This window comes from Camelina sativa, chromosome 12 (genome assembly GCF_030686135.1).
Source record: "Camelina sativa cultivar CO46 ecotype springtype chromosome 12, ASM3068613v1".
NCBI lineage: Eukaryota > Viridiplantae > Streptophyta > Magnoliopsida > Brassicales > Brassicaceae > Camelina > Camelina sativa.
This window is the reverse complement of record NC_141891.1, coordinates 14242142-14269744: the sequence shown is the minus strand read 5'-3', so window position 1 is coordinate 14269744 and position 27603 is coordinate 14242142. Positions and strand designations below refer to the sequence as shown.

Sequence of the window (27603 nt, the reverse complement as noted above, 5' to 3'; positions counted from 1 at the left end):
TTGGGAATATAACAAGTATGTAAGCAGGTCACTTCCTCTGAAGAACCCATGAAATCACGTAGTGGCTTCCTTAATCAAACATTCCCAAGGAGAGGTACAATAAGAATAAGGCTATATCATACAAAAAGAATTGTACGTGCTTTATGAGATGCTAAGGGAGAGATGTGGAACTTGTTAGTTGCTAGCCGGAAAATCAGACATTTGATGATGCTTTGGAGGTTTGTAGGGAAAATAAGCCACTATGGCTAGTCAGTTAGCAGCATTGACCAACACGACAACTAAAAATGTTATGTAGTTACAGAGCACGGTTGTGCTTCCTTTCATCGCTAGAACAAAAAAAAAAGCAATATGACTATGCAGTAGTTACTTTGGCAGAGGATGTTGTAGAGTTATCACTCACAAAGACTAACTCAGACAAAAGAGAGATCATCAACTCTACAAGATCTATTTCGCATCCATTTGATTGTACCACGTTGAAACATCATATCAACAAGGTGTGTGTATATGGACGCTTTTACACTACTTGGAACCACAAATTTCATTCTCTAGTCTCATCCTCAATGAATGGTCTTTTTCCACCAAACAAGTCATCGGACCATACAAGAAGTTGTGCAATTGTAAATTTTTTTGCTAATTTTATAAGTCAAAACCCTCAACTACATAAGACAGCATTCAGATACTTCTCTTTCGGTCAAAATATCATATCATCATTCCTAGCCACTGGAACATTTGTTCTTTTTTACAGTGTCTCAAGATTGCATCAAACCGCTAAAAAACAAACATTATCAACAAGACCAATCCACATATAGAGTCAAAGCAATCGATGAAAAGGAATAGAAGATACCTTTTGGACCGGTTATCAAGGATGTTATTCCGTTGGTCAGGGAGTGTTAAACTATACGTTAACTTTAAAAATGAATATGTTAGAATAACAATTGGCAACACGTCAAATGCATGCAAAGAGCCAAACTAAAGATTCTCAACACAAACAGCTACCCTAGCAGGATAACTGAAAACAGTAAACTATCAAACTACTAGAGAAAGTTCACAACCTATACTAGTACTAATGCAGGACCTTTTAGAACTAAAAGCATTGAGGAGGAGATAATGAATATTCATTCCCACGGTGAAATGCCACGGAACGTTCCAATATCACAAGATTCATGTGCTCAGGCAGTTAAACGACAGCACGAAAAGAGGAGGAATGATTCTTTGTTTCTTCTACCTTCAACTGCATTAAACATACTAGAATAGCAAAATCACAAGTATTAAAAAAACCACAGTCACTACTGTTTGCCATAAAACACCACAGTGACTACTTTTTCCAAACATGTGCCAAGAGATTAATCAATCAGTCTCACTAATACACAATTAATCTCACTAACCATAGCCATAACCATCAAAAGAGTTGAAGATAAAACAGACATTGTAACAAATAATTAAAACACACGAAAATCAGAAGAAACGAGAAACAAAGAAACGCTTGTCGCTTCGAAACTGAACTCCAAAAACTCTTGATTCTGAAAATCACAAAAATCCATTTCACTGACACACTTACAAAACCAAAGAAAGAAAAGCGACCCCTCGAGAATGACGAACTAAAGATGAGACTTCATCTAAAGATGTTGACGAACTAGAAGCGAAAAACTGACACAGACTTAAGATGAAAATAAGCTGATAAATCAGATTCTTAAATACAATGATTCAACAAATATATCTGACCTGATTACCTCTGTGTAGAGTAGTAATGATCTGATGGAGTAATATTCTCTCAGTTATTGTCATGTGAGCTCAGTGTAAAGTTGATGTTGTCTGATATAAGCTATTACTCCATCTTCAGTCAAGTATTTAACCGATAACACTCGCGAAATGCATTGCCTGAAAGTAGCAGAGGAGTAAGCAAGAGAAACCATATTTTAGCGTAAATGATATGTTATTGAGAAATATTAAACCTCAAGTCAAGCTACCTTAATCTACTCGAACTAATCTGATTAGGAAACAACATTGTCGACGATTCTGATGTTATCCTACAGAATAAACAGTAGTAGACTGATTGATACAGGGGAATACAACCAAAAACAAATAAAAACTCGGTAACACTTACACCGCTTTCGTTTAAGATTTTGTCACCAGAGAACATATTATCTTGTCTCTACGGATGCACACGATGCCAAAGTCTTGACAAATAGTTCTTACCTTCAAATACCCAGAATTGAGAAAAGCATAAATTGTGAGTAGAACTGATAAAACAAGATAACAACTCTCTGTTTATATAACAATGCTGCCTTGGTTATAAAATCATTGGTTTACCTGTTGAGGGATCCAAACACCAGGAGTGCAGAAAGATTGCAGTAGATCCGAGCCACATAGTAGCATGACTTTTAACAGATTCTAGCATTAGAAAGCACATACTATAAAATTTGAGTTTGTAATTTGCGTAGTAGCTTGCTAGCACGGACACGTGACAACACATAGCAAGCAACCCCACTGAGATGATCGAGCAATTACCCTCGGGTTGTACATGTCGATTTGTTGTTAAGAAAGTCTTGACCCTTGATAAAACCGCCGAAGTTCGTTGGTAGCTGCTTTGAGATCCCTGTAGAAACAGCTTACAAAAGTTTTGTGAACAAAAGAGAAGTTAATGAAAAACTTTTTCGAGGGATGAGAAAGTACCTCCCATGGATCAACCATTACAAAGTCAGAGCTTTGACAGGCTAGATTACACATCTCTAAACGATGTTTTGCAGATAAAAGGCCCTACAGAATGACATTAAATGAAGAAAAACTTTAAGAGCTAAAAAAAGAAAAAGAAGTGCTCCTAGTTTCATCATCATCATCAAGTAACATGTCCATTAGCATTGGTCATTTTACTGAAAGAAACTAAAGATTGATTCTCGAGATGCAAAAGATATTTATACCTTCTTCTTGTATGCATCATTAACAGGAGACATATAGTCTCCAAGAACATGAAATCCGTCTGAGTGTAATGCATCTCTCGCAAGCTCTAAAGACGAAAAAAGAGAGAGAACTTATCAGTTTGATGGGATTAAAAAATAACATACAATATACATGAGAAGAACAAACAGTGGCAGCATCAACGATTTGGTACTTTAACATGATGAACATCCAAAAACCTTTAAAGTTGTGATCTTCTTTCTTTTCATATCCTTACCAAAAATACAAAAAGCTAACACAATCACAGAATCAACAAGGCATAAAATCAAAGCAATGATGATGAAATGGTAAAACTCACCAAAGATGCGTAAATGCATAAAAGTAGGAGGAGGATTGAAACTCCGAGTTGCCACAAGCACTAGACAAGTTTTGTCCCTGATTCAGACAAAACAATCGAATAAAATCCAAACATCCAAGCAGATCAAATCACAAAAAAATCGAAGGGAAGAAACAAAAATAAATTCGTAGAAGCTAAGAAATTTACTCAGGGTTTGAATCAATGGATGATAATTTATCAATTGGTGAGCTCTGATGATCGAATCTGAGTCTCTAACGATCACTCCGGCGAATGTTCCAACCTCCTTTCATACATGAATCTACTACACAACATACAAAGAAGTTATGAAACTGTATTGTTGCGATATTTTATAACTCTAAACCCTCAATTGGATTTGGAGAATCAAAAAAAGACAGCTTTAAGATTCTTCCCTATCTACTGTTAACATTGTTGTTTTCTTCTACTCAACTCAAGATTGCATCCAACCGTAAAAAAAGCAAACATTTTTTTAAACAAGATTGGCAAGAGAAGATAGCACTACCATACTGTACTAGTTTCTCAAAGGTTCGAGATTGAAATTCTAAAAAGTGAAAACTGGTTGATTTTGAGAATCACACTGTGTAAATCCTTCACAGAAACCAAATTTACTGACACAGAACAGAACACAACTTTCCAAAAAAAAAAAAAACAAAAAAAAATAGTGGTGATGCTGTTGGGCTTTTAATGGACCTGTAAATGCTTTCATCAAAAACCTCTACTATTCTCAAATTGGACTATACAAACAATAGACATTTTTTATATTTTTATAATATTGCAATACTGAATTGAAAACAAACAAACAACATGAATCTACAAGATCGTTAAACACAGAATAATAACAAGGTAATTACGTAATGAACAGATCAAGTTAGAGTTTAAAAGAAAGATTAAAACCCTAACTAAAGGACGGTGCTTAAAGGACTGGTTCTTGGAATATACTCATTATGTCACTCCTCTGTTTCTCTGTTTCCCATAAAGATTCAACAAATCCATCATCGTCGCGGTAGAGATCTTCAAAAGCGAAGGTATGGTTTTGGTCATAGTAACAAGTAGCTTGTGATGAAGGCTCGCCACAGATCTTCTCGAAGGAGGATAAAGTAGAGTTCTGTTCAAAAGAAGCAATTTCATCACAAGAAGATGGAGTCGAGGACTTTGGGTTTTCGTCGAGAGAAGAGGAGCTAGGGTTTTGATGATCAGAATTGGAAACAAATTGTGTTTTTTCTTTCTTCTCAAGGCAATCCATCAGATGCTTCGTCGTTCTCATCATACGATCCTCGATCACGTTTAACTCAGAGATATCGTCGCAATTACGGTAGAGATCAGGGTCTTCCCACCAAAACCCTAGCTTGGTTTGGGGGTTAATAGAAGTCGTCGGAGGCTTGCCGTTGAGGTAACAGTCAGCAATTTCAGAGGCAGGAGAGTAGCCGGAGAAGGAGTAGACAACGTCGTTGTTCTCTGCCGGAGAGGTTACGAAGACGGCGATGTTGGCCCCGGAGAGAAAGCAGAGATCAGCGGCTTTGGAGAAGAGAGTTTGACGGCGTTTGCTGCAAGCCACCGAGCGTTGTTGTTTAGTGTCGCGTTTCTTAATCTCGATCTTTCTCTTTGTTCCTCCTCTTTTCATCGTCATGGTGCACTCGTTAGACGGCATGATTAGGGTTTTTTGTTTCGAGATTAAAAGAGAGAGATTTAGAGAGAGAGAGAGAGAGAGTAAGTGAAGAAAAGAATAGAAGAAACTCTCATATTTATAGATTCGATATATCCTAATTAGTACTCACTCATACTAATGTGTGTTTTTTTTCCACGAATCCTTTTTTTTTTTTCTTTTTCTTTTTACAGCAAAAATGTTTTCCTTTTTTTTTTCTCCTCCTCATATAAATTCAACTTATATGCACTTAAAAGAAATTATTTATTTTTACTAAAATCTTTTGTTTTTTTCTTAAACAACTACTTACTAAAATTCGTTCTTTTTAAAAACTTAGTTCTTTTGAAAATAATATTTTAATAAAACTAAAACAAACTTATTAAAAAAAAATTGATAAAACAAAAACAAAGTTCTCAATATTAGTAATAATATCTAAGAAAATAGGTGAAGGGTTATTTGCTAAAATGGCATAACTATAGACCATATTTGCTGAAAATAATACAATAGTATATTGTAAATAGTTATGTAATATTTTCAATGTTTGTATTTTTTTTTATTGGTTTTTCCTTTTCTTGACTTTCTAATTGGTGTAAAATTCTGCGATACAAACATGAAACCAGTAAGTCTTCAGATCAGTTAAAATATACAAATCTCATATACTTTTACAAATTTTCAATGTTTGTTTTATGCTGACAATGTTTATTTTCAATATTTGGGATATGCAATTGAGTTGCTTTAATAACCAATAATATAAAGGTCAGTCTCATATTTTTATATCTTTTGAATCTTATAGTCCGATCATAAGATTACGTAATTCTTCATTACCTGTAAAACACTTGATTATTCACAAAATTTGATAAATTTATAACAAACCCCAAAACTTAACTATTAACAATTGAGTTGCTTTAATAACCAATTAGGATGTATATTTAATAATTACTTAGATAAAACTAGAACAAAGTTATTTTTTTTTAACTTTTGTTTTTGATAAAACTAAAACAAAGTTCTTAATATTAGTAATAATATATAAGAAAATAGGTAAAGGGCTCACACCAAAAAAAAGAAAATAGGTAAAGGGTTATTTGCTAAAGTGACATAATTATAGACCATATTTGCTGAAAATAATACAAGAGAAATTTCTCAAAATACCACAATTTCAGTTTTTTTTTTTCCAAATTTACCACTCTTATTTTTTTTTTTCTTCCAAAAATACCACAAGTTTTATTTCCAAAAATATCACAAACACAAAAAATTGATTATTTTTATTGGGTAGAATTTGTTTTTTAAGTTCGGGTTGATAGATTTAGTTTTGGGGTATAGTTTTTAAGAGTGTATAAGGTTTAGGGATTAGTTTTTTAATATAAAATTTTAGTTCAATTTTGTGGTATTTTTGGAAAAATACATGTCAGTGGTAGTTTTGAAAAAAAAAATCTAAAATGGTATTTTTGGAATAAAAAAACTCATTTTGATGGTATTTATGAGAATTGTCCATGATTCAATGATATTTTTGTAAATAATTATGTAACATTTAAAGTTTATATTTTTTAATTGGTTTTCTCATTTTCTTGACTTTCTAATAGGTGTAAAATTATGTGATACAAACATGAAACGTGTAAGTCTTCAAATCAGTTAAAATATGCAAATCTCATATACTATTAAAAAAATACAATATAAATTTCTCTTTCAATGTTAGATTTATGCTGAGAAGTGTATTTGGGATATGCAGTTTAGTTAACCAATATAAAGGTCAGCCTCATATTTGTATATCTTTTGAATCTTAAAAACTGAAATGAAATATCCATAATAATATGATGGAGAAATATGGGTACAAAATCAAATCAGAAAACAAATAATCTGAAATGATAGATATCAAATTTTCTATTTCATAACAAAACAGATAATTCGATATTGACTTCAGTACCAAAAATGCAGGCTTAATCTTAAATCTTACTTTTCGGTACAATCCCAATATTTCACTAAAATTTTAGGGGGTAGAGACTGATTTCAAGCTTTTTCTTTGTACTTCCTTTTTTCATCGTCATTGTATACTCCGGTATTATTAGGGTTTGTTTGTTGTTTCTTAGAAAGAAAATAAGAGATAAATATTAAGAGAGAGACAGAGTGTGAAGAAAAGAAGAGTATAATAACTCATATTTATAGGATATTTCGATATCCTAGTTCATTAATTACCGAATGTGTTTTCCTTTTTTCTTATTTTCCATTTTTTAAAAGTTATGTAATACAATATATATTTATATTAGATATTAACCCGCAGTATACCGCGGGGCTATTTTTGATATAAAAAAATGTAATTTATTTTATAGATTAACTGTATATATAACTAATGTTTAATTTGTATTTTAAAAAAATGTACAAACTCACTTGGTATAAGTAATTAGCATGAATGATCTTTTATAATTAAGCTGCCAAACAAAAATACAGTAACATTTCACAAGAATAATTATTTAATCAAAAATCTAGAATTTCAGAAATCTATGTAGTAAATAAAATAAAATAAAAATATTAGAAGCATTGATCAAGATGAAAATTCACTTGGTACTTCTAATTTAAGTATTCGATTCATGCTTTATTTTATCCTACACAAAAACACAATGCAGAAAATAAAAAGTAAACGAGCATAAGTAAAAAAATGGCCACGGATAAGCAGTTAAGCCAAGATAACGCAAATTAAAAGCAGGCAGTCATTACTCATTAGAGAGAATATGATAAACGAGTAGTAGTTGGTCATTCATTGTTTATGGATTATGGTTAGGTGACCAAGCAAACAAAGTGTAGAGGAAAAGATGAAGATCTCTCCGTTCCCACGAAGAAGAGAATGACACCAAACTTATGACTACTACAGAGCAATAAGACAAACGCCAAACGCAAAGACACCAAGACATATGATATGGGGGGGAGAGATCTAAGATGATGGATCCTAAAGAGAGCTGACCACAATAGGCGACAACTCCTACTTCGATGGCTTCTTAGACGAATATCCGACCTTCTCGATGACCTTGACGACATCTAACCCTTCCACGACCTGCCGAAACACCACATGCTTACCATCGAGCGAATCGGTATTCACGGTGCAGATGAAGAACTGAGATCCGTTGGTGTTGGCTCCGGCGTTCGCCATCTACAGGATTCCTGGTCCCGTGTGCTTCCTCTCGAAATTCTGGTCATCGAACTTGGCCCCGTAGATCGACTCGCCGCCTGTTCTGTTCCCGGCTGTGAAGTCTCCTCAAGTTTATGATGAAATCTCCTCCCTGGCACATGAAATTATTCATAGGATAGTTAGTTATGGTTAGCTTAAAGAAAACAAAAAGTAAACGAACATTAAAAAAAAACAGAGTGAAAGTGAGAGATGACTCGATTGCAGTCGAAAATGGTTTTTATAGACTTGCAGAAACATAAATTTCGGAGCGAATAATTTGATTTTTGACTTAAACTTTCAATTTATTGCTAAAAATTTTTAGATCACAATCTTAACAAAAGAAACTAATAGAGATATATTAGGAAACAGTATTTATAAATTCAAAATAATCTAAAATCGAATATCTTAAACCCAATTGGTAATAAATTAGATATTATACGATAATCATTAAGTATAGATAATTTTGGTAAGTAAAAAATTACTAAATAATAGGAGCGAAATTAGTAATAAAGATTGATTCAAATAATAAAAATCGTAATTAAGAGGTTAGTAATCCGATACTAAAAATAAGGAAAGTAGGATCCGCATCACTCTATTTTTGATCCGAATCTATTATTCCTAAACCGATTAATATTAGTTTCTTAAATCGATTAATTAATAATTAACTCAATGGCAGTATTGTAAATAAGTTTGAAGTTGAGGATTTATTTCATAATTGTACTTGGAAAATGTATATATAGATATACTTATACACTGATTATTTAAAAACGATGGGCAAATAACATAATTTTATCTTTTAATGTCGGCTCGAGTTAGAACTAAATTCGGGTTTTAAAAAAATTTGGTTGATTTCCGGTTTAAAACTTTGGTTTGGTATATATATTGCGGTTATAAAGTGGGAAGTCTCAAAAATTTAAGGCCTTTCCGATAAAAAAGGCAAAATAGAAGGAATCACCTGTCGTCGAAAACAGGGGAAGATATTTAACTCATCCATCAGCTTCCCCACCATCAAAAACTCTAGTACGAATATGGAGACAAGGTTTCCAAATGTTGCAAAAACCACCCTACCTTTTTATCTCCGAGGACAATGATCACAACAATCTCCAGTACACGAGCTTGAAAGACATGATCTCGAGTTCCGATGGATTCGGTTCGTTCTTTTCTCCCAGCCAACACTGTCTTCCTTCATCTCAAGACGGGTTTCTCTTGTCCGAGATGGATTCTTCTAACATAGCCATTAGAAACGAGCTCGTGAAAAGAGCGGCTTCTATGTATCTTCAGTCTTCTATGGTTGTCATTGCTCCCGACACGAACTGGTTCCGGAGATTTTGTTTGAAGGCTAAGCATCAGGCGGTTGCTGCGATTGATTGTCTTAGACCGGTTTGCCGGATTTTCGCTCGGTATAGTTAAAGAGATGTTCTTAGAAAGGGTGATTCTAATTCTGCTTAGTAAATGTGTTGTAAACATTGTATATACTTTAGAGATATATATATCAAATAACATTTCAATTTTTTTTCCAACAAAGTTTCTTACATCACCTGAAAGCATTATAAGAATCCCATCTATTAACAATCATACCTACGTACGTAGCATATCATACTTTTTTTTAACGCTTTTTCTTAGCTCGTTTGGAAGAAGACTTTAACGTCTCTTTTCTCAGATCTTCCGTTGCATTTGTGTCCAGAAACGGCTGCATAAACACAAAAAAGAGCAAACGTGAAAAGCCGGTTTAGGCTGATGCGCAGTTTTGTCATCAAAGTTTCACTGTTTTGGGGTTCCAAGTCTAACAATATCAATCCCAACTGAAAAATGCATTGAGTCATATGCAATATACGAGAAACCAGGACTTGACTTAAGGGTTCATTGTACAAAGAAATGATGAGAAAACATGCACAATGAAGAATAGAGAGAGAGAGAGATAGGAGAATTATTGATATTCTAACCTCGTCTTTTCTCTTTTGGAGGTCAACAAGTTCTCGACAAAGAGAAAGACACTCAGTGTGGTGAGCTGCAGCTAAATCCTTAATCAAAGCTTTCCTTTTGATGATCCCAATCACTTTTTCAAATAACAGAATCAATTCCAAAGCAATTTGGTTTAGATTAATTAATAGCCAAGAAACAAAGATACAATATACCACACAATGCACAGTTATTGAAAAAAAGTAAAACACAGCAAGCTGGTGAGTGACTCTCATATGAACAGAACAACAACAACAACATAACAAGGAAGGATCTTAATAAAGCTATAACCAACAAAATTCATATAGAAACAGAGTGATTGATCAGAGCTCTTAGCTCTCTCTCTCTCTCTCTCTATCTCTCTTCACAGAGTGATTGGTCAGATTCGTGATTATGCTATTACCAAGGACTTCAGCCCAGAATTGAGAAATTAAAAAACAACGAGAGCTTTGGGTAAGATTAACAATGGTGGAGGAACTCAACAGTCCAATTGAAGAGAGAAACAAAAAACCCAGAAACCAAAACCCTAGAAATCAATTTTGATGTTGCGGAGAAAAATTAGAGAAATTACTTCGACTTGGATCAAATTTAGACGGAGGAGTAGAGGTTTCCGGCAGTGGATCTTCGGGTTGGGGTAAAGATTGCGACAGAGAAGGAAGAAGAGGTTCCGACGACGGTGGAGTTCGCTTCTCTCCTTCGTCCGCCATTGAAGAAAGTTTCAAGTTTCTTTTTTTTTCCTACTGTGATTTTTTTTGTTGTTTTGGTTTTCTCTCCACTGTGATTATTAAAGCTCTGTTTTGTGTTTTATGTTGACTAAAATGTTGACTTCACATATTTTTATTTTTATCTTAATATTTTTTTAAAATATAAATATATTCATTTAAGTAAAAATAGTATTCTACATTTGAGTCAAAATTTCGGTTTTTCTAGTTTCTTTTCTAGTTGTTTTCAAAATCGAAATTTTCACATTTTTTATAACCGTTTTTATCATTATATACTGTATTTAACTTTTAATGACATCTTTATTTACATACAACATAATATAACTAATTTACATTTCACTATCAATAGAACAATTTGTTTATTCCGGTATCCTTTTTTACTTTCTAGAACTTCTAAAGTTAGCACAAGAATTAAATTAAGAGATTACTACGTGTTGACTTGATATTTTTGGATACTGACATTTTTCGCATATTTTTATAACCTTTTTAAAAAGTCTTCTAATTCTTCTCTATATAAGCCCTTCCTTTGTGCTCTTCCACTAATTGGACAACCAGAATCTCTCGATAACACCTTTAATCTTCTTTCACCTGCCCATTTCAAGACAAACATAACCCAATTCTTTCATAACAAAACTCCTAAAACTACTGCATCAATGGCGAATGAAATGAGGTTTATTCAAACATGGGGAGAGGTTGCACCTTCAATGTCTCGTCGGATTCAGCAGAGACGATTATCGAAGAGCATCTCACAGCCTAAACTGGAAACGATATTTGAAGAAGGATGTGACAGTTTTGCGGTCAAAGCCCCTAAACGGATTGTGATATTTCTTCCTCTTCTACTCTCAACGCTTTTGTACTTTGTCTTGTACAAGATTATAAAAGACTGTTGATTGCTTTCTTTGATTTGTAATTTGATTGTGTTGTTAATAACAAAATCTATATCCATGATTTTAGGTCTAGAAAGAGTTCGGACTTTAATTAAAGATCCGGGTTTATTTTTTCACATGAAAACGTGTTTTGCATGCATAGGTCAACAACATCCATTTTAACCATGTTTTTGGAAAGTTATATGTTGGCTAAAGACCTATAAGTTATCGGCATAATCTGATACCGTCTCGTTGTGTTGATTTCTAGGACGCGTTTTTGCATATGAATCTATTTGTCAAAAAAGTTTGAGAGCCACGTTCAGAAATGCCCCTATTGGTAAAAAGTAAAAACCAAGAACTAATTAAGAGAATAAAACACATGTTATATAAATTGATATTTGTCCAAGTTAATTTAACACTATGAAACAAAGACATAAGATTATATAAATAAAACTCTTTAGCTTATAGTACATAGTTACAGTAAAATACATAACATATACTCCATATGCCTGTATGTATGTTTAATAAAATCGAACAACACGATCTTGTCTATATAACAAAGCGCAAGATACGGCGGATATGATCGCCGGAACAAGAAGAAACAAACGATGTCTTTGTCCTACGACGACGACTCTGTAATGTGGATCGTGATGATTAAAATCATCGGACCTTTCTTCGAAAATCGTCTCTAGTGTCGGAGACATTGAACATGTCCGGCGAGAAATCACCGGCGCCGGCGCCATTTCATTTCCAGATAAGAACCTTCGTCTTGTTAATTCTGATCTAACCATGATGACCTCCGATCTTCTTTTCTAGTTTCTCTCTTTTCTTGAAAATGTTTTAAGATCGAAAAAGTTCTTGAAAGTATTCGGATTTCTAATGAGTTTCAATGGTGAATGGTCTGTTTATATAGAGACTAGAGTTTAATGCACGGCGACAAAGAAAAGAAAACACGGTTTCAATTCGTTTAGAAGAAAAAAATCAAGTAAAAAAGAAAACAGATGGATCAACGGTTGTCTTTGGTCCAAATTGACTGAATGGTCTGTATTACCACACACGTACGTACTTGTTTTGATATCGGACACGACAATATTAGCGATTGTAGAACTAACGACAAAATTTTCTCTATGATTTGTTGATGCATAGACTAACACACAAAAAGCAATCAAATTTCTCAAAAATATCTTTGGGATATTATTATCAAGATATTTACTATGCCTATTGTTTTGAAATATGTGTTTGCTTACATTGGATCAAATATATCAATTCGAAAACTATTATGTATGTATTTATTCTTTTCTTTCCATTTAATAAAGCTATATAACCAATATTTTTTTTTTTATATAAAAAATACTAATATTATAGTTTCTATCACTGATACTATAGAAATATTATAGTTATGTAGGTCCTGATATATCTTTTAGGTTTGATTCAAAAAATTATTAATAAAGAAAAAAATCTAAAATATTAAAATAATCTTACAACTTGAGTTTAGGAGAAGACGACGTGAGAAGAAGAAAGAAGAAATATGGGAGAACTATCTATACGTACGAACAGTGGAAGTAGTTCTTAGTATGGAGTCCACAATTAGCTTTACAACTCTTGTTTGGTTAGCTGTATCTCTACGTGTACCAGAGAGTCACAAACGACATGAGACTAGTGAGATATTCATATAAAGTTTGTCAACATCTCAATATCTTTTACAACTTCTAGACGCTAACTATCTTCTTTTCATTCTATTTCCAAACAAATAACTCTTTTTACAATCCAAAAAGAAAAAAAAATAGTTTTAACTAGTACCATCAAATTTTTTTATTTTTATTTTTATGAAAGTCAATTATATAGTTCACAAATACTTTAGCTTTTGTGTCGTATAACATAGTATTTTATTTCGAAATAATTAATTACAATTTACACCATTGTTTTTTTAAGTTATAGTTCCGAAATCCTTCCCTTTTAACAACACGTTTTAAGAAAAGTGTAACACAAATTTTTTTGTTTTTAAATTCAATTATTGCTTCAGTTTTTTTTAAAATCTTTTTACCAATTGTCCCATAATAATTTTTACAAGGACAAATAATCAACCATTAATCTCTACGAGAACAAGAACCATCTTCTGAAGTGATGAGACCTATATGATTATCTCCAACGATAAATCAACTCTGTCCAAACACTCCCTGAGTTCATCATCAAGCTTTTTGTAAGTCTCTTTTCTATCCCCAACAAGAAATCGTATGTGCTTTTTTCTTTAAATTAGTCTCTCGTTACACTACAAGAAATATAGACATTGATAGCATAAAAACATAGCACGTTTTTCGCAAATGCTATAATAAATAAAATTTTGGAAATGGTACTATATAATAGCATTTTAAAAACGCTATACCTCAAATAAGTAAGCGGAAAACTAAAATTGGCTCTGTAAACCTAAAATTTTTGATAAAGCGGTAACAAGTAGCTAATTTTTTTGGTTTTGCGCCTAAGTGTCCAATGTAAAAGATATAAAATGTTTATTATATTCTTTTATAACAAAAGTAAGATCTGAGTCTGTGTCTCTCCACCTTCAAACCCAAAATCGATATCTTCCTATGTGCATCTCAGATCCGTTTCTTACAACCCAAATTCTTCTCTTTTAGCTCTTCCTTTCATAAACAATAGTTGCCTCCGGTTTCGTCTTTCTCACCGGCGCTGCTTGATGTGAGTGAGAATTCAGCAACACTTCATCACTCAATCAATCTCTCTCGAAATTGATGTTTGTTTTCTCGACGACCGTTTCCCAATATCCGAAATCGATCTCCGTCTCTTCCCACAGTTTCAGCATCACTGAGAAGCAGCATAGAAGCAGTCACAATAACGAACCCTCTATCCCAACATACGAGAAACCAATTCGGTTTCGGATCTGAATATCATCTCCAGATCGAGAAGAGAAACTGGTTACCGTCGGAGAAGGTTTGTTGGTTCTGCCTCTCTTTCCCCCTTTGAATCTGGGTTTGGAATCAGAATTTCTAGTTGTGCTTTGGTTAACTTCTTATTTAGAGGCTTCATGAGTTTAACTTCTTCTTTGGACGAAGGTGGGTCGTGCCTAGAATCAAACGGTGGTGATGCTACAGCTGTAGCCACGAAGCCTAGAGGAGATGGAGAGGACCCAGAGCAACCAAAGCTTTGAGCTGTGTTAAACTTTGATATTGTTAGGGAAAAGCCTAATGTTAAGCGTGGACAGATGTTGCTGGGCTTGAAGGTGCTAAACAAGCTTTGAAGGAAGCTGTGATTTTGCCTGTCAAGTTCCCACAGTTCTTCACCGGTGAATGTTTCTACTTTCAATTTTCAAATTGAGTATGTCTTATCTCTCATATGCTCCTATTGTAAGCTACCAGACATTCTTGTGATTTGGATCTGCAATTCAGAGAAGCTGATTGTGTGTCATTTTGCAGTGTGAATTAGTGGTGAGGACTGCGAGAAATCTGATTGTGGTGACAGTTGAGTTCAAGGAGACCATGTAAGTCACTTACCTATCTCGTGCTACTTACGTTTTTAACTTTGCTAGGGCGGATAATGAGCAAGCCATCTTCCGCTTGAAAGCTTTTATTCTATGAACTACACATTGGTGATTATAATGTCGAACTTATGGCTGATATAAGGTGAATGTTTTGTTTATCCGATTCTCTACTTGTTTTATAGATAACTTTAGTGTTGATTCTACTCACCCATAAGTCTCTGATTTTTGAGTTTGAGCTAAAATTTCTTTATTTGATCTGTCAACGTTTTGGGTTAGTGAATATCTTCCTTTTCTTTACCACAAAAGCACCTTAGTATTGTATTAACGAGTTGAAAGTATTCTATTAATTTTGACCAGTTGCACATTCATCTGGATTTTCTCAGTTTGTCAAAAGTTGGAATCCAAGAAGATAACAACATACAAAGAGGTAAAACTCTCTTCTCCATTAATAATTTGTGACGTAAACTGTGAGTTGTTTATCTAGGCCAAAGATTTGTTGTGGTATTAAAATTTTCAGTTGCAATGTGAGTTTATCTGTTTTTAATGTTATACAGAGAGAAAAAACAACTATTAGCGATGTTGGAGGTGTATACAGAGAGAAGAAGGAACAACCATTTTGATATTGGTACAAAAGCTGTAGCTGTTGGTGCTGGATGGCAAGGCATAGTTGAACATTGGGTGTTTCTATATATGTGGTAATACCTATTTGTTTTATTGCTCATCTACAAGAGGGAACTTGGAGTAGAGGTATGTAACTATGTATACTCTTGAACTGTAATGAAAAAACTAATCGAAAACATAAGCTTTAAGTTGATGTATATACACATGATTCCAGGGAATCTGGACAGGAATGCTAACAGGAACAGTTCTTCAGACGTGTGTACTGCATTTGATGGGAAGGCGATAGAGGAGAAGAGACTTAAGAGATTGAAGTTTGTCTCTATCCTTATAAGCTATAATGTTAGCTTTTTGGATAAAACAGGGCAGCATATTATAAGACTTGGTATGATATGTAAGACTTGCTTATATTAACGTTATGTTATGTATGTTGATGATTTATGAAATAATTTTTTTAAATATCAATCCAGTTAAATAAAGTCTGCAAAACTATGGTCAAATATATAAATTATAAAAAATCAAATTAAAAATTAAAGAATTCCATATAGCAAACAAAAAATGCTATGGCATAATATAAAATAGCACAAAATATGTGTTACAGAAAACAATATTATAGCATTTGGTTAATGTTATGAAAGAACGATATATAATAACATGTCAAAAACGCTATAATAGAGGTGACACCTAAGATAGCTGCGGAGAACATAGCGTTTATGAAAACGCTATTAAACACATATGATAGTATTTATTGTATGCTATGAATGTTGATTTTTCTTGTAGTGTTAATCCGGCCCCTAGTCTTCACTACTTCCTCATACATCCTCGCATCTAGCTATATATATTCTTGAAAAACACTTTTGATCATGATTTCTCAGACTCGGAAACCTTTACTTTCTCTCTGCCGCAAATTTTTGTGAACTTTACGTTCTTGTTAACATTTCTCGGGCCAAGACCTCAAACAACATTATATTTTCTCATCGCTTCAGTACAGTTAGTTTCTCTGCCCTTCCTAACACATCATTCATAAGCGTAGTGTAATGATCTTGTATCAGTTTAACACCAAATCGAGATTACATGGGTTTCAAAATAGTGGTTCGCCCCAAACACAAGTCCTACGTCTACGTGGTTACATGCACAAAGTACGCTCACTAGAGTAATATGTGGTTTGGCGAAATTCCCTCCGGTAGCAACTTCACCAGGAGAACTTGATACAACAAACATGCTGGCACAAATTTCCGTTTCTATCAATCTTCACAGTTAAATCCAGAGCCAAGCCTTAATGTCATAAAGTATATAGAATATAGGTTGCAGAAACTAAAGAATATAAAGAATAATCTCTCTTTATTAGTTTAAGAAACTGACTCAAAACTTAAACTTCTCAAGCTCTCAACCTTACAATTGTTTTGCCATGACTCGGCTTCATATATATAGGAACACACAAATCCTAATCCCAATGGGAACACAATATTGTTTAGATAACTCCTAAACTTTGAGAGCCTTATCCTTGAACCATAACTCAGTTTGGATAAGTCTTACTTCTAACCTAAGTTATCTTCAAGTTTGTGCCAACATTCTCCCCCACAAGTTTGAAGACTCCTTCTGAAACTTCTTGAACTCCTAGGAGATCTCTCATCTCCTTAAACTTAATCCTACCAAGAGCTTTGGTAAGGATGTCAGCCTTTTGCTCTTCACCAGAAATGTGCTCCACTTCAACCTGTTCATTATCCACACACTCACGTATAAAATGATACCTCTTGTGAATATGCTTACTGCGGCCATGGAAGACAGGGTTCCTAGTGAGAGCGATCGCTGACTTGTTGTCCAGTAAGATCAAGACCTTCTCACACGGTTTTCCAGTAACTTCACTCAGAACTTCTTGTAACCAGATTGCTTGCTTTGCAGCCTCAGTGGCAGCCATAAATTCAGCCTCACATGAAGATAATGCCACCGTATCAAGCTTCTGAGAACACCAAGTAATGGGACATTCATTAAGATAGAAAACATGACCTCCCGTGCTTCTACCATCATCTTCATCCACATTGTGACTACTGTCACTGAACCCAATCAAACGAGTATTCTGCCCTCGCTTATACACAAGACCATACAATCGAGTTCCCTGCAAATATCTCAATATTTGCTTTAATGCAGCTCCATGAGACTCCTTAGGATCATGCATGTACCGACTTAAAACACCAACAGAGTAAGAAAGATCAGGTCGAGTCTGAATCAAGTACCGAAGACAGCCAATCTTTCTACGATACTCCTTCACATCAATACTTTTCTCAGCTTGAGCCTTGGAGAACTTAACACCAAAATCCATTGGTATTTGAACTGCATTACACTCCCCCATACCTGCTTCTTCCAGAATCTTGACTGTATATCTTTCTTGCTTCAGAGTAATACCAGAATCTGTTTGATAAACTTCGATACCGAGATAGTAACTTAATTTACCAAGGTCGCTCATATCAAACTTTAACCCCATTCTCCTTTTAAACTCAAGAATCACTTCACGACTTGAACCAGTAACAAGAAGATCATCGACGTACACCACCACAAGAAGACAGTGACCCTTCTCTTGCTTATAAAACATAGAGGGCTCCTTAGAACATTTTACGAAACCAAGCTCCTTTAGAATCTCATTCAGCTTATTATTCCAAGCTCTAGGTGCTTGTCTGAGGCCATATAATGCCTTATTCAGCTTGTAGACCTTGTTTTCGCTTCCTGGAATGACAAAACCCTCTGGTTGACTGACATAAACATCCTCCTTCAGCTCACCATGAAGAAACGCCGTTTTCACATCAAGGTGATGTATCTCCCATCCGTTTGTGGCTGCTAAAGCAATGATGAAACGAATTGTTTCAATGCGAGCTACAGGAGCAAAAACTTCGTCAAAATCTATCCCATGACGCTGCACATAACCCTTTGCCACAAGCCGAGCCTTATACTTATTTATGCTTCCATCAGAGTTACGCTTGATCTTAAAAACCCACTTAACTCCAATCGGCTTGGCCTTAGACGGAAGATCCACCAAAATCCAAGTGTTATTTTTGTTGATCGATGAGATTTCTTCATCACATGCTTGTAACCAAACCTTTTCACACATAGCTTCCTTGAAATCCCATGGTTCTTCATCGAGTGCCATCAATAGGCGTTCAGTCTCTGTTTCTGCAAACAGAACAAAATCCTGCAGATAGCTTGGTTTCTTTATCACTCTCGTTGACCTCCGCAATTCATGTTCCCTTTGAACTTGATCCTCTTATCCCTCAACTGTCTCTAGATCTGAAACCTCAGTTTCTGGGAGCTCATCTTCTTCCACTTCTTTATCGCTACTTTGACTTTGTTCATTCACTTCCTCTGTTTCTTCGTGACGTCTTTCTTCTCTTAAGCCATTATTTCCAAAATCACCAAAAGTGAGACTGAAGGTTCCTGAGTCATTAACAGCTTCATTACCAGAGTTATTCCATCTCCAATTCTTCTCCTCATCGAAGACAACATCCCTACTCACAGTTATCTTACGATTCACCGGATCCAACAGACGGTAAGCCTTTGACCCTGGCTCCATTCCTAAATGAACAAGCATTCTGGTTCTATCATCAAGCTTCTTTAAGTGTTGATTTTCAGTTTTGGCATAGCATAAGCAACCAAATACTCGAAGATGTTCCACATTTGGCCTCTTACCCTTGAATGCTTCGTATGGAGTCTGATTAACAAGTGCTCTTGTAAACACTCTGTTTAACAGATAAGTAGTATGTCTAATAGCTTCTCCCCACAGATAATTAGGCATGTTCATATGTTTTAACAGGCTTCTGGTCATCTCCATCATGGTTCGATTTCTTCTTTCTACTACACCGTTCTGCTGTGGTGTATATGGTGCGGTTAGTTGTCGCTTGATCCCGGTTTCTTCACAAAAACGTTGAAATTCTAGAGATAGAAACTCACCACCTCTGTCAGTTTGAAACATTTTGATTTTCATACCTGTCTCTTGCTCAACAACTGTCTTGAAGTTCTTAAATTTGCAGAAAGCTTCGCTTTTCTCTTTCAAGAGAAACGACCACATATATCTTGAACAGTCATCAATCAGTACGAACACGTATCGGTTTCCAGCCAGTGTAGATGGGGTGATCGGACCACACAAATCTCCATGTACAAGCTCCAGTATATGTGTTGCTCGAAAAGATGTTGAGCTTGGAAAGACTCTTCTAGCCTGTTTTCCAAATAAACAAGAAGCACAAACTTTTTTTTCAACCTCGAGGTTTGGCATCCCTGACACAAGATTCTGTTTGACCATTGTCTTCAAGCTGTCACTCCCAATATGCCCTAGACGTGAGTGCCACTTGCTTGAAATACTCGTAGTTATAAGCTGTAAGCATCTAGAATTCTCTGTTACCATAGGAACTTTGTACAGACGATTTTTAGACCTTGTAGCTTTCACTAGAAGTCGACCCTCCTGATCACACAATGTTAAAGTGTCACCACGCATACGAATATCACAGCCGGACTCCGTAGCCTGTCCAAGGCTCAAGATGTTGCTCTTCAGACCAGGTATAAAATAGACATCAGCTAAAATTTTGCAATCACCATTCTTGGTCACAAACAGAATTGAACCTTTGCCTTTTATATCTATGCGAGAATAATCTCCAAACCTAACCTTCCCTGTTACTGTCTTATCAAGCTTGGAGAAATAGGAGCGATTACCAGTCATGTGGTTACTAGCCCCATTGTCTAAGTACCACACATCATCACCATCAATATGAGTTTCAAACTTGCTTGGGATCACCTTACGCTCATTGAGGTAGACTACTTCGTGCATCATCAATGCATCAGCTGTTTGTGTGTCCTCTTCAACATTCTCTGTTGCTTCATGCAGTTTAAGTAGTCTATCTGGACAATTAGACGTATAGTGTCCTAACTTATCACAACGGTAGCAGGTTATTTTAGATGCATCTCTCTCCGTTCTAAAATTCTCGTTGTAACGACCACGTCCTCCACGTCCTCTTCCGCGACCATAGAACCTACCTCCTTGTCCTCTGCTTCTACCTCTTCCTGCACTATAACTCTCTTGATATGGTTGATGATCCGAATTGGCATACATAAGTTTCTCCTGGTCTTCAAGTTGAGCTTCTTCTTCACCACTGATTCTTTCTTCATAGGCTTTAAGGCGACCAATAATATCTTCAAACGATGTGGTGTTTAAATCAAGCACCTGTTCTAGTGCAGCAACGATATGAATGTATTTCCTCCGTGGTAGACTGTTAAGAAACTTCTTAACAAGCTTTGGTTCTCCAATGTCTTCTCCTAAAGCTGCACTTTTTGTGGATAATTCAGAAAGTCTTCCGACAAAATCATCTATTGTATCTGATTCTTTCATTTTGATTCTATCAAACTCAGCAATCAATGTTTGAAGCCTTGCCTCCTTAACCCTCTCAGCTCCGATGTGCCTAGTTTTTATTGCATCCCAAACTCCCTTGGAAGTCTTGAGATTGCCAACTTGCAGGAGCAAACTTTCAGGAATCGATTGGAATAGAAGAGCTTTAGCCATATCGTTTTTGTCTATGTCGTCTTCTCCTGGTTCGATGGTCTCCCACACTTTGTTCACCCTTAGTGCAACCGTCATACGCATCGACCATACCGTATAGTTTGCAGAGTTCAGCATAGGACACTGTATTGAGGACGGACCGTTTTCCTTCGGTTTGTTAGCCATGGTCGTAGGGATTATATCACTCATCTTTCTCTTAATCCAAACAACTACTCTTGCCTTGTTCTTTCTTCTTCACAACGCCAAGGGTAAACAGAACAAAAGATCTTTTGCTCTGATACCAAATATAGAATATAGGTTGCAGAAACTAAAGAATATAAAGAATAATCTCTCTTTATTAGTTTAAGAAACTGACTCAAAACTTAAACTTCTCAAGCTCTCAACCTTACAATTGTTTTGCCATGACTCGGCTTCATATATATAGGAACACACAAATCCTGATCCCAATGGGAACACAATATTGTTTAGATAACTCCTAAACTTTGAGAGCCTTATCCTTGAACCATAACTCGGTTTGGATAAGTCTTGCTTCTAACCTAAGTTATCTTCAAGTTTGTGCCAACAAAGTACTGAACCAACAATAATTGCATTCCAAGAAAAAGTGTCATAACTCTTCATTTCTTTGAAAACAAGAACTGAATCTAACAAGGCTACCGACTTTGGCATACATATCAATGATAAAAGGTCAGGATCGGATCATTATCGACTTTTACAAAATCACTGCGACATTTTATCATCTCATAGGCTTGCACAAGCGTCGATAATAGACAAAACTAAACTATATACCTTGGCATTATTGTAGTATATATATGCCAGCCACGTGACGAAACAACTTGATCGCTTCGGAACAAGAATCACATTGTACAGAGGAAGAAATCAGAACATTCCACGAAACCAAACCTTCTACAGCTAATCCGGCATAAAACCCTAGCTATAGAAGCTTTAAATCTACGTGCATGATTTGAGAACACGCGCTAAGGAAAATTGAACTCGATCGTAACTCCTATAACCGAATTTTTTTTTTTTTTGGGTCAACTCCTATAACCGAATTAAACAAATGCTTCTACAAACGAACCAAATTAAACCGGGAGTTAGTTATGTTATAATGTTGAAAGCTAATTTAAGTACTAATTAGAGAGACATAAGGTCACCAATTCGGGCCCAACCAAAGTGGTAATAACTCAGTACGAAGAGTAATTCCCACCAGGGTTCGATAAATATATTGGTACCGACTGAGAGAAAATTCTCTCGTATGGATGACGAGTTCTCCAATGCTTCCGCAATGAGGCTCTCCTGACCCTCTTTGGTCTGAATGTACCTTAGAGGGAGACACTTGCCTATCTAGAGAGATCATGATCATCATCTCTCTGGTTGGCGATTTGAGGTAATCTAAATTACCTCTTTTTTGTTCTTTCTCTGTTTCCATAAAATCTTTCCTTTAGCCATGAGATTGACTATGGTAGTCGTCGTTAATCATGGTTTGGTTGTGACTGTAAATCTGTAATTTAACTGCTGTTTGAATCTAATTAAAAGAAAAATATTTTCCATCTTCGTCTTCACCAGACTGTAATTATAATGCTAGTTTGAATAATTGAATAATGACAATAATAAAAATTGAGAAGGACGAAGATAACATTGCTGTGAATGTGAAGATGTTGCAATGCTCATTGAGGTATCTCATTTCTTTGTCTCAAGTTTTTTTGTGACTTGTGAACAAAATAATAGTTTCTTTTATCATCAATTATTGGTAGGATATGGTTTATCATGTGATGGACACCTCTCGTCTCTTTCGTTTTAAGTGGTTTTATGAAATTGTGAACAAATTTCATTTTTCTCCAGTGATCTTTATTTTTATCACTAGGTGCTTCCCCACGCAACGCGTGGGTTGTGGTGTAGTTGGCACTTTCTTGTTTTTTTTGGTCTTTTTCATTTTCTCTTTTGTATTATTTCGTTTTAATTAGGCATATACGGGGTTTGCCATCACTTTTATTTATACACTATATGTTTATACCATTTCGTTCAGATGTGTATAATTGTGGCGTTTACTTTTTATGAATTATGAAGATGTTGTTTCTTACTTTTGAGGATCCAATCTTATCATTGATTGATATTGTTTCCAATACATTTATTGTATTATATATTTTCTAATTAACTGCTTATGTAAATCCTTCATACGTTGATGTTGCAATAATAAGTTATTTTTTAAAAATATCTTCCGTGTAAGTGATTATGTTTGTATGCCCATGTTTTGGTCTAATACCAATAAGATCGTTTCTGTTTTTCTTTAGTTGGCTTTGAAACCAATATTGAGTTAAGCAAATAATGGGTCGAATTATGGTGTTAATAAGTAATATAAATTCTTATGTATATATATTGTATATATGTGACTATAAATTTAGCTAACTAAAAATTATGTAATATTTAAATACAATATTACAATAGGAGGAATGAATTAATGTACAATTATTGGATAGGAGAATGTTTACTATAAGATGGTAATCCAAATTAGATAATAGAGATGAATCTTTAAAAAATAGAACAATGTAATATCTATATATATATATATATAATACTTTCTAAATTAAAATATAGAATCAAACTCTTACAACACATATGAGATATAACAACATTTGATATTGGTGGGAGAGGAAGAAAGAATGATTACTTATAAGATAATAATTCAAATTAGATAAAGGAGATAAATCTTTTAAAATAAGAACAATGTAAAATATATATCATGTAGTCTCTAAAATTAAAATTTAGCATTAACAATTTACAATGATATTTCTTTTTTTTTTTACAACCCATACAACAAAAATAAGAAATCAAAAATAACCAAAAAAAAATGAAAAATGATTTGAGGTATTGTTAAAGAGAATGAGAGAATGTGAAAATGAGATAGTAAAAGAATGACAATATGAGAGAATGATAGATTGAGAGAATGCTTATTTATATGATAAGAATGATGGAAGTTACATTTAGAACTATGGAGTTACAATAGTAATTTATTGTGTTTGAATAGAATTGAGTGGTAGAATATGATTAATGCATAATTTATTTTATTTTCAGTTATAATTTTATTTTAATGTGTAAGTTAAATGTATTGTGTTTATTGGATCTTAAATATTGTTTAAAGCAATTAGAAAGCAAATAAAAAAATAAAAAAAATTAGAAAACATTAAATGAAAATCAACCAATAAGGAGAGACCAAAACTTTACTTTTATATATATGATATATTGCTTTAAACTTTGAAATGAGAAATATATTATAAACAATAATTTTACATGAGAAATATATTAATTTTCTCTTGAAAGATAATAAGTTAGTAGGAGGAATGAATTAATGTACAATTATTGGATAGGAGTTACCTTTGAGTTAAATAGAGTTACATGTCTTTAATTATAAATAAATATTTAATTTTTTATAATCTAAAATAAAAGGAATACCAAGTGGCTGAATCAAAATTCACATGATTTGGTTGTTTGTTGATATAAACTCAACACTTACACATAATATTTCAAAATAAAAAATATTACTTTTTAAGTGACAAACTAAATTAGTTTTCTTATAAAATTATATGAATTCTTCAATCTCAATAATTTTTAAAATCCCAAGGATAACTTATATTTTTTTGGTTTTCACTCATCAATTTAATTTATAGTGCTAGATTTCATACTAATGGTTTCATCTTTAGAGAATTTAGTGAAATGATATTTTTAAAATTATATTTTATTTTTATATTTAAGTTCCAGTTGAATATGTTTTGTTTTTTGGATCATTTTTTATTTTGATTAAAGACACAAAAAAACCAATTGTTTAATTATGTTCTTTTTGTTTTCAAAAACCTCAAATCATAAAAAATATATATAGATATATTATATTGATCTCTGCAGATTTAACAATTGGATCACAAAACAAAATAGTCTTTATAAATGGATAAATGAATAATTATATTGGTCTTTAAATATTATATTGATCTTTATAAATTATTTAAAATGATACATGAATATGTGAGATAACCAGAGACATAATAGATAATTACATATGGATCATTTCAACTTCACGATCTTATTGTGTGGTGAATATTGTAAGGAAGTATGAAAATAATGACTTATAAGATGTTAATATAAAATAGAAAATGGAGATAAACATTTTAAAAGATTAAAATAAATATATAAGATATACATATCATACAAACTCTAAAACTAAGCTTTTACAATGATATTTGATTTGATTTTTTATAATCCATACAACAACAATAACAAAAAAAATACAAAACAAAAAAGAGATCTGAGAGTAGTGGAAGAAGATGAGAGAATGAAAGAGTGATAGACTAAGAGAATAAGATAATGAGTATTTATAGGAAGAGAAATGATGAAAAATTACATTTAGAAAAATGAGAGTAACAATTCTAATTTATTGTTTTGTTTTAATACAATTGATTAATACAACTTAGTGGAGAAATAAAGTTAATGCATAATTTATAGGGAGAAGCTATAAAGATTTCAGTTTTATATTAAGTGAGTTAAATGTGAAAATTAATTGTTTTAAATTTGTGTTTTAATATAATTTTTTTTTCTTATAAAATTATATGAATTCTTCAATCTCAATAATTTTTAAAATCCCAAGGATAACTTATATTTTTTTGGTTTTCACTCATCAATTTAATTTATAGTGCTAGATTTCATACTAATAGTTTCATCTTTAGAGAATTTAGTGAAATGATATTTTAAAATTATATTTTATTTTTATATTTAAGTTCCAGTTGAATATGTTTTGTTTTTTGGATCATTTTTTATTTTGATTAAAGACACAAAAAACCAATTGTTTAATTATGTTCTTTTTGTTTTCAAAAACCTCAAATCATAAAAAAAAATATATATATATATATATTATATTGATCTCTGCAGATTTAACAATTGGATCACAAAACAAAATAGTCTTTATAAATGGATAAATGGATAATTATATTGATTTTTAAATATTATATTGATCTTTATAAATTATTTAAAAGGATACATGAATATGTGAGATAACCAGAGACATAATAGATAATTATATATGGATCATTTCAACTTTATGATCTTATTATGTGGTGAATATTGTAAGGAAATATGAAAATAATGACTTATAAGATGTTAATATAAAATAGAAAATGGAGATAAACATTTTAAAAGATTAAAATAAATATATAAGATATACATATCATACAAACTCTAAAACTAAGCTTTTACAATGATATTTGATTTGATTTTTTATAACCCATACAACAACAATAACAAAAAAAATACAAAACAAAACAAAACAAAACAAAAAAAAGATTTGAGAGTAGTGGAAGAAGATGAGAGAATGAAAGAGTGATAGACTAAGAGAATAAGATAATGAGTATTTATAGGAAGAGAAATGATGAAAAATTACATTTAGAAAAATGAGAGTTACAATTCTAATTTATTGTTTTGTTTTAATACAATTGATTAATACAACTTAGTGGAGAAATAAAGTTAATGCATAATTTATAGGGAGAAGCTATAAAGATTTCAGTTTTATATTATGTAACTTATAGTAAACATTCTCTCCTCCTCTCCTACCAATATCAAATGTTGTTATATCTCATATGTGTTGTAACTTGTAAGAGTTTGATTCTATATTTTAATGTAGAAAGTATTATATATATTTAACATTGTTTTCAATTTTTATTTTATTTATTTAAAAAAGATTTCTTTTATATTTCTTGCCTTTCTAATCTATTCATATTTATTTTTTAAATTTGCATAGTTAAATTTAAATTCACATATGTTGGTTTTAACAAAACAATCAACTTTATTTGAGAATTAGATGTTCCTATTCATTTTTAAACGATCAATGTGTAACATATAAGCATTTTGTCTTGCAATCACAAGTTCCATTTCCATTGTTTAACTCCATGGTTAAACTATAATATATGTTGTCCTATTTGTAGGAATAACAACATACTTATTTAATTTATTTAAAAAAGCAGATGATTAAACGAAATAAACATTTCTCCAAATTTTATAATTCAATCAGTGAGTGTACTTATTACTTTGAAAAACTTTTACATTGAAGTTCATAAAATCATATAAGAAAACTAAAATACTATATCACTTCAAATTTGGAAGGAAACACTTGGTATTCCTTTTTAAAAAAGTCAAGACACATATAAAAATTTATTAATATTTAACTCACTTTAAAGACATTAAAGGTCACTTAACTCAAAAATAACTTCTATCCAATAATTTCATACATTACTCCCACAAATAAATATATATATATATATATATATGTTCAAGATTGTATTTAAATATTACATAATTTTTTAG

General features: G+C 33.0%; 4 protein-coding genes, 1 long non-coding RNA gene and 1 pseudogene across 13 annotated transcripts; 2 read left to right on the top strand and 4 right to left on the bottom strand.

Annotated features, from left to right (window-relative positions):
- Positions 1-888: 888 nt before the first annotated feature.
- Positions 889-4024, bottom strand: LOC104699364 (nicotinamide/nicotinic acid mononucleotide adenylyltransferase-like; annotated as a pseudogene). The gene is made up of 10 exons (XR_015573674.1): positions 4016-4024; positions 3440-3504; positions 3254-3330; positions 2919-3004; positions 2674-2757; positions 2489-2596; positions 2311-2391; positions 2105-2196; positions 1968-2027; positions 889-1878 (listed from the first exon to the last, which is right to left on the bottom strand). The product of XR_015573674.1 is annotated as a nicotinamide/nicotinic acid mononucleotide adenylyltransferase-like (transcript).
- A 160-nt stretch (positions 4025-4184) lies between these two features.
- On the bottom strand, positions 4185-4928 carry LOC104699363 (uncharacterized). The gene has a single exon (XM_010414679.2). It carries the CDS (start codon positions 4917-4919, stop codon positions 4185-4187), a length of 735 nt encoding a protein of 244 aa, XP_010412981.2. The 5' UTR covers positions 4920-4928.
- Positions 4929-9075: 4147 nt separating this feature from the next.
- LOC104792965 (uncharacterized) lies at positions 9076-9594 on the top strand. The gene has a single exon (XM_087476732.1). The coding sequence runs from the start codon at positions 9118-9120 to the stop codon at positions 9478-9480; it is 363 nt and encodes a 120-aa protein (XP_087332858.1). The 5' UTR covers positions 9076-9117; the 3' UTR covers positions 9481-9594.
- On the bottom strand, positions 9561-10807 carry LOC104792964 (uncharacterized). The gene is made up of 3 exons (XM_010519236.3): positions 10601-10807; positions 10014-10126; positions 9561-9760 (listed from the first exon to the last, which is right to left on the bottom strand). The coding sequence occupies exons 1-3, from the start codon at positions 10734-10736 to the stop codon at positions 9677-9679; spliced, it is 333 nt and encodes a 110-aa protein (XP_010517538.1). The 5' UTR covers positions 10737-10807; the 3' UTR covers positions 9561-9676.
- Positions 10808-12038: 1231 nt separating this feature from the next.
- Positions 12039-12515, bottom strand: LOC104792963 (uncharacterized). Its single transcript, XM_010519235.3, has one exon. The coding sequence runs from the start codon at positions 12406-12408 to the stop codon at positions 12139-12141; it is 270 nt and encodes an 89-aa protein (XP_010517537.1). The 5' UTR covers positions 12409-12515; the 3' UTR covers positions 12039-12138.
- Positions 12516-14003: 1488 nt separating this feature from the next.
- Positions 14004-16187, top strand: LOC104792962 (uncharacterized). Of its 8 annotated transcripts, none has more exons than XR_015574618.1 (7): positions 14004-14563; positions 14686-14915; positions 15046-15110; positions 15194-15252; positions 15494-15537; positions 15665-15857; positions 15946-16187. It is a non-coding gene; the product is annotated as an uncharacterized LOC104792962 (long non-coding RNA). The 8 variants fall into 8 exon arrangements; XR_015574617.1 differs by having other exon boundaries at positions 15468-15537; XR_015574615.1 differs by having other exon boundaries at positions 14686-14947.
- The last annotated feature ends 11416 nt before the right edge of the window (positions 16188-27603 follow it).

Bases quoted from the DNA above. Each gene is read 5' to 3' on its own strand.
- LOC104792963 (XM_010519235.3), bottom strand. From the start codon at position 12,408: ATGGTTAGATCAGAATTAACAAGACGAAGGTTCTTATCTGGAAATGAA.
- LOC104792965 (XM_087476732.1), top strand. From the start codon at position 9,118: ATGTTGCAAAAACCACCCTACCTTTTTATCTCCGAGGACAATGATCAC.
- LOC104699363 (XM_010414679.2), bottom strand. From the start codon at position 4,919: ATGCCGTCTAACGAGTGCACCATGACGATGAAAAGAGGAGGAACAAAG.
- LOC104792964 (XM_010519236.3), bottom strand. From the start codon at position 10,736: ATGGCGGACGAAGGAGAGAAGCGAACTCCACCGTCGTCGGAACCTCTT. The intron at 10,127-10,600 runs GTAATTTCTCTA...TATTTGAAAAAG, and splicing joins TAAATTTGATCCAAGTCGAA to TGATTGGGATCATCAAAAGG. The intron at 9,761-10,013 runs GTTAGAATATCA...GTGTTTATGCAG, and splicing joins TCCAAAAGAGAAAAGACGAG to CCGTTTCTGGACACAAATGC.